Genomic DNA, 6,887 nt, shown 5'->3' with positions numbered 1-6,887 from the left:
TTAAAATTGATCTTAAAATTAATTTTCTAATTCTAATTCTTTAGATTTAACAAATTCATTATGTTTTTTAGTTTGCTCACAAACTACCTAGAACTCCATACCACATTTATCATGAAGCGATTGCACAATAGCGATATCTATTTGCGTAACTTTATTATTATTATTATTATTATTATTATTATTATTATTATTATTATTATTATTATTATAAACGTAACGTAGAAACAGGCGTTTGCTATTTATTGCATGGATAATAACATAATAATGTAAGTTACTTATAATAACAGAATAATGTAAGTTACCGTAAGTGTTCAATAATGTGAATTACCTAGGTAGTATATGTTTAAAAAAAGTAGAAAAAGACACTCACAATTAAATTTTTAAATAATATTTATTTTTATAAATATACAAAAATGCATGTCAATCTTAAATATTAAATATATATTACATCAAGAGACAATGTCAGTATTTGTTTTCATAAATAAGTATTTTCTATTAGTAACACAATTATTATTTACATACACATATATATGTACAGCACAAATAAATATGTATAAAAATTATAGCTATGTAAATAGCTTTGGTAAGAGCTGCAGTTCATTTTCATTATTACAATGGTTTTCAAAACCGGTTCGGTTATCTATCAAACCGGTTTCTATTATCTATGTTACTTCTTTGATTAGCTTGTTTGGATATGATTGCTACAAGAATAAGAACAGATACGTGCTTTGGCGAAAATCACATTGGTTTCAGCAAAAACCCAAACTCCTTTGGAGAAAACAGAAAACTGTATTGTACCCTTGTCGGTGTTGTATAAATACACTTGTAAATTTGTTATAAAATATCTGATAACTTACATATTGTTCTTATTTTTCTAATACAAGGGTCATAAGTCTTCATTTCATTCTATAAGAATTATTACTAATGCTGTATGGTTGATTGTTTTCTTTTCTTAGCCCATATTGAATAACGTTGAGGTAAAATTGGAATGAATTCGACCCGCTACATAAAATTCTTCATCAGATGTAACATCACTTTCTTCATTATTCTGTAATGGAAAGAAAACGTAAGGTAAACAACTTTCAAAAGATTAAGTTGTGTGTTAATACAATCGAGATAACCAAACGGGTAATTGCGCTAGAGTCAGCTAGCCCCTTCCCCCAAGTAGTCATTCATAAATAAATTAAAAAGTATATTAAATAAGAGAACCGTAGCTTATCAGCAAAAGAACCACAAACAAAAATCTAAAATAGAATTCCTATAGTCAGTGTCCCAAGTTCTACCCTGATATAGCCTACCATCTGGTGGAAGAAAAATGAACTTTTGCAAAATAGAACTGCTACGCTTGTATGCAATTATTTGGAAGAAAGAAAAGCCTTCATCGGAAAATGAAACCTCTCACTATTACTTTTATACCTGTAACAATTTGGCCTTTCCAGTACGTGAATGTGAATAGAATATTAAAAATGTTATTGTTAAATGAACAGGGCATATATATTCCGGTGCATCAAGGATTTTTACAAATACATGTATTGATAACATTTATTGAGGGAAGTCTCAATGGTGAGAATTAACAAGTTGTCGTTGCGAAGTAAGTGGAACAGAGCTTGTCTAACGTATTAATTCTTGTATACAAGGAGTAGTACGTTTAGTGGGTTTTCTGTATTTTAGTTTACATCACTGAAAGTTAGATTTTTATCTATCTGACTTCGGTGTTCATGGTGCAAGCTAATGGTTTGTTTTGAACATTTCGTAAATGTCGACGATGTTCATTTTGTGAAGTGTAATACATATATCCCATAGAAGGTTGATCCTTGCATCTTCAGGACACGTATTTTCTGTCGCCCTCCTGATGCACATGCTGAGTCATTAGCAACTAATAATTTTTCTGCCATCATTGTTCACACTATACTTTCAAATGAGCCTTACTAGAGATTGCACTTGCGACATCGCGCTCAAGGGATTCCTTGTCAAAGGCATTTTCGAGGAAGAAAAAGAGGAAATATCCGGGGAAGAAAGGACGTTTGGTAATCCTGACTTTTTGCCATTTAATATATCATTGTCGTTATACTTCCTATTTAAACAGTGCAAAGTTAAATAAACTCTGATAAACAATTGAAAGGATTACACGCTAGAAGTTTCAAGTTTCCGGTACGTTTCAATCACTGGATGATGTCTGCCGCCATCTAACGGTGACGTGTTTAACTTCTAGCATTCTACAATTTTACACCATTGTTTGAATAATAGAAAATGGGATATGGATAGCTAGATTTAAAGTCACCGTTACTCGACAACATGCTCAAGGATTGACTCGATCGACGAACTCACCCTATAATTTTACGAAAAAATAACTTTTGTTTAAGGAGTATCGTGTGGACTAAGGGATGGACGTAAATCAACGCTACCCGTTATACATGTTGACGCAATGACTCCATTAATAAGCTCAGCCGGGATAAGATCTATGCAAAATTATAATAATGATACGCTTCCGTTTAAGAGTTATCGTATGGAATAACGGTTGCACTAACATTATAATACCTACGTGTAATAAGTTCTATCTGCTTGAACCTAATAACTACAGGATGAATACTTACTGCTTGTTGCTCTGGAGCTACGGCCATTTCTTCGGAAGGAGTATTTGATTGCTCATTGTTAGATGCTACAACTTGCTGCTGAGTTGAACTACGTGTGCTGTAAGTAAGAAGACGAAAAATGTTGGAAATCATAAAGTTTTTATCTCATGTTGCATCTGAACTAAGAAGATATTTAAAGTTTATATATCTATATCTATATCTATCTATCTATCTATCTATCTATCTATCTATCTATCTATCTATCTATATATATATATATATATATATATATATATCTATATATATCTTTTGCTTAGCTGGGGGAGAATTTCGTAAACTTGCTCTTCATATTTCCTAAGTTTGCCCATCCGGGGTCTTCGTCCCCACATGCTGTCTTTGCTCGTCCTACGGCTTCGCACCTCTTGAACCCATAATTCTATCGTTTCTTATCTTATTTCAACTACCTAAAAGATAAGATTTGGAATCCCAAGAAAACGCCCATTTAAATAGCATGGAAATTTCTTCATCATCCCAAAAATCCCTAAAAAAATATTGTAAATCCCTAAAAAGAATTAAAATATTCTCTTTTTTCAATTTTTCTGTCAGTTAATCCTGGAAGGCTACAATCGTGTCAAATTTCATTACTCTAATCCTGCCGAAAGTGCCTAAACATTTTGGGGTGTAGAAGACGTTCCATATAAATAATATGGAAAAGATTTTTCAGTTCCCCATAGAACCACTCTACAGTTAGGAAATTTTATTTCTGATGATTCAATTAGATAAAGCTAACGAAAACGTACAAGCATACCGAATTTCAAGTTTTTATTCCAATTCTAAGTACCTAAAACATGAGATTTTAAGTCCAAAAAAGGCCCATTTAAATAACATAGGGAAAATTTTCATCCCCTCTTTAGACCCCCTAAAAATTAAAAATATTCACTTTTGTCAATTTTCCTGTGGGTTTGTCCCAAAAAGCTACAATCGTATCAAATTTAATCATTGTAGCCTTACAGGAAATGCTCAATAATTTGGGGGTGTAAAAGGTGTTCCATACAAATAACATGGGAAAGATTTTTCAGTTCCCTATAAAACCACTCTAAAGTTGGATCTTTTTATTTTTACTAATTTACTTAGATAGTGCTAACGAAAACATGCAAGCATACCTAATTTCAAGTTTTTATTTCAATTCTAAGTACCTAAAACATGAGATTATAAGTCCAAAAAAACGTTTAAGTAACATGAGGAATCATAAATGAGTCAGCGCGATTTCCTTTCTAAGATTAGTCTACATATAAAATTTCTAAGTATATATAGGTGTATAAAAAATTACCTTGTTTCAAGACGTTCCCTCCTAGGCCGTAAACAATAAGCATCAATCTCAGCGTCAGTACAGCATGAATTACAACATGTTTCCACGATACCTTCGTCATCGTCTGTAACAATATACATAATAATTATTATTATTATAAAATAGTTTTGAGAACAATGTAGAAATAATATACACCTATTATTTTATGCTTTCAAGTTGTTTGCAGTGGTTTTCAACCTGGCTAACCTGCTATCCCCTTTCGTAAGCATGCATACTGCACATGTCTTCTTTCTTAGTGCTTTTCGGTATCCCCTTCTGTTATTCGAGTTGCAGCTGAATTTTCAAATCTTTATTTTTCATGTTAATAATAATAAACCATATTCTCACCAATTTATATTTATTTCAAACAAGACTTCTTTTTTTTTTTTAAAAAAAATATTGACATATAACACAACAGGCACAGGCCTAATTACAGTGTTACATAGTATATACATTATACAGATTATTTAGATTAATAGAACTATTGGTTTATTAATTGTTATTAATATTATTACTAACTAACTAACTCTATAGCCTATGAAACCCTGAAGTTCAATGCCGCTTTCATTGACTTCTATTCTTAGCCAATTAGATTCAGTCTCTACTTTGCATTCCTATTTCTGCGAGATCCATCTTAATATTGTCTTCCCACTTGCACCTAGATCTTTCTAATGGTCGTTTTCCGATTGAACTTCTAGTTAAAATTTTGAAAGCGTTCATACTTTCTTGCATTCTGGCTACATGACCTGCCCACCTGAGCCTCCTAGATTTTATGACTCTAATCATGTTTGGTAAACGGTATATCATGTGCAGTTCGCCGTTAACAAGTTTCCGTCATTCTTCAGGATTTTTTTTTCGAAAACTACGCCTGTAAATTAACCCGCAAGCGTATCCTTTTGTTGAGATATCGTTTAATATACTCATATGACTAATCTTTGAACCACATTGTAGTTAAACACAAAGTGAACTTTAAGCCTTAATTACTAATTGAGCTGTATCTCTTTAACTACTGTATGCTGTCGTCTTGCTGGTGTCATAGTAAAAAGCTTCATGGGAGCATACTTTAGTATCAGTTTTATTTAATAGATGGCGTGGTCATCGATCACACGTGAGTCATAGTTTTACACACAAAATTTTCTATCAATTTTCTCGAAAACTACGCATAAGAATTCATACATATGCATCATTTTATTCAGGTTAATGAGACCTTTCGATTGGTATGTGCCTCATCTTTCTTACAAATATTAATAATATTGCAGAATATTTTACATTTCTTTCTTTTTTAAAGCAGAGCGCTACACAATGGATGCAATACTTACTATGGGTTTCGTGTGTCAGACTATCCACAAGACGATATGACCCATTGCAGACATCTCTTATCCGGTCAGGTAATTCTCTGCCACATGATTTCTTGCATTCTGTAGGCAACGATAAGGCAACAATGGGATACAGGATAACCACCAATGTGAATGTAGAGAGCAGATGATTTAACAAAGCTGCCATTTTGTAACTTACAACCAAAGGGAATCTGTAAAATAAATATTTGAATTATTGAATAACCGCTTGTAAGTTTGTCTGGAAATTGTATAGTTAACACTCAGTTTACTGATATAATACAACTAATTTGTTCTTTTTAATTTCTTGTAGAGTTTTACTATGAAACCTCCTGCTATGCTAAGGGACAGTGTTTATGGCATTCGAAGATGGTGCTTTGAGATCTCTTTAAACGTTGTTACCAAATGAAGGGCTTGTGGTGTTGCCACGTCTTTCTACACAATCACATCAACTTACGCATGAACTAAGTGACTCACCAAGCAAATAATGAGATGTGCCTGTCACATATTCACGCTGTAGTGCATCTGCTCAGCCACACCCATTTACGACATGGCAACGTCGACTCACAACCTTCGTTTCATTCGTCTAGCCCACACGCCATAAACTGTATCCCACTCTATAGTACAACGTGGTTCGTACATAGTTGGCTTAAGAATGAATCAGGTTTTCGAATGACATCACAAGCATTTCTCATGGCTTCAAAATTATGGAGAAATTTGGAGAGTTTTACGAAAAGTGTGTATTGTATATAGTCTATATTGTTCATCCCTAGAAGAGTCCAAATTTACTGACACCTCATCGGAAGTATCTAAAAATGCAGTATGACGCGAAACCTGCCTACCAAATTTGTAGTAATTTTCTCAGGAACAAAAGTTATCAAATTTTATAAAGTTTGTGTGATACTTTACGTGTATTAGGCTGTTTGTAAAATCGTTTATCGATGTTTGCGTATATGGATTTGCCCTTTTCTTTCCAACAGAATGTCCCTTTATGTCTTTTCTTAAGAATGCAGATATTAAATACTTTTTTTTCGTTATGATGGGAAAAGAAATATGGAACTTATATATATCTTCATTTCTGGTTTGAATAGTGGAATTATTTATCAATAATTATTTAACAATTTATAGAGATGAGTAAGTGAAACATTGAAAATATTGTTGAGATTCTGTATTTATTTCCAAAAAAACATTTTTATATCTGTTACTGCTTTTGCTTTTTGAAAGTAAATTAAAACCGGAAGCTGCAATTTTCTAGAACTTTCAATTTCAATGTGAGAGGTTGAAGCTATTCTTAACACATGAAGTTCATATCAGAAAACAATTTCCCGTCCGTGTTTGCTCTATCGGTAACAATATTGAAACCGGGGATGGTAGTATGTGTCTATTATTTCCAGTTTCAATAGAGGCATTAGACTCAAGGTTGAATCTGTACTTGGGAGAGTAAATTCATATCAGGGAACCATTTTACACTTTATTTTACTGTGTTTCTTTTAATACTATGGAATCAATTTTGAAAGCAAAAGTTGTAAATTTATTCCACTTTCCAATTCAACATAGAATTAATAGTGGGAAGCACCGGTCTTTTACATGGTGAATTCATATATATATATATATATATATATATATATATAT

General features: G+C 32.5%; 1 protein-coding gene across 1 annotated transcript; it reads right to left on the bottom strand.

Moving 5' to 3' along the window:
* Positions 1-474: 474 nt before the first annotated feature.
* On the bottom strand, positions 475-5,438 carry LOC145670725 (uncharacterized). Its single transcript, XM_081739504.1, has 4 exons — positions 5,241-5,438; positions 3,904-4,006; positions 2,595-2,691; positions 475-1,048 (listed from the first exon to the last, which is right to left on the bottom strand). The coding sequence occupies exons 1-4, from the start codon at positions 5,422-5,424 to the stop codon at positions 953-955; spliced, it is 480 nt and encodes a 159-aa protein (XP_081595630.1). The 5' UTR covers positions 5,425-5,438; the 3' UTR covers positions 475-952.
* Between the last annotated feature and the right edge of the window lie 1,449 nt (positions 5,439-6,887).

This window comes from Thermobia domestica, chromosome 14 (genome assembly GCF_964235325.1).
Source record: "Thermobia domestica chromosome 14, izTheDome1.hap1.1, whole genome shotgun sequence".
Taxonomy (NCBI): Eukaryota; Metazoa; Arthropoda; class Insecta; order Zygentoma; family Lepismatidae; genus Thermobia; species Thermobia domestica.
This window is presented reverse-complemented; position numbering and strand designations above follow the sequence as displayed.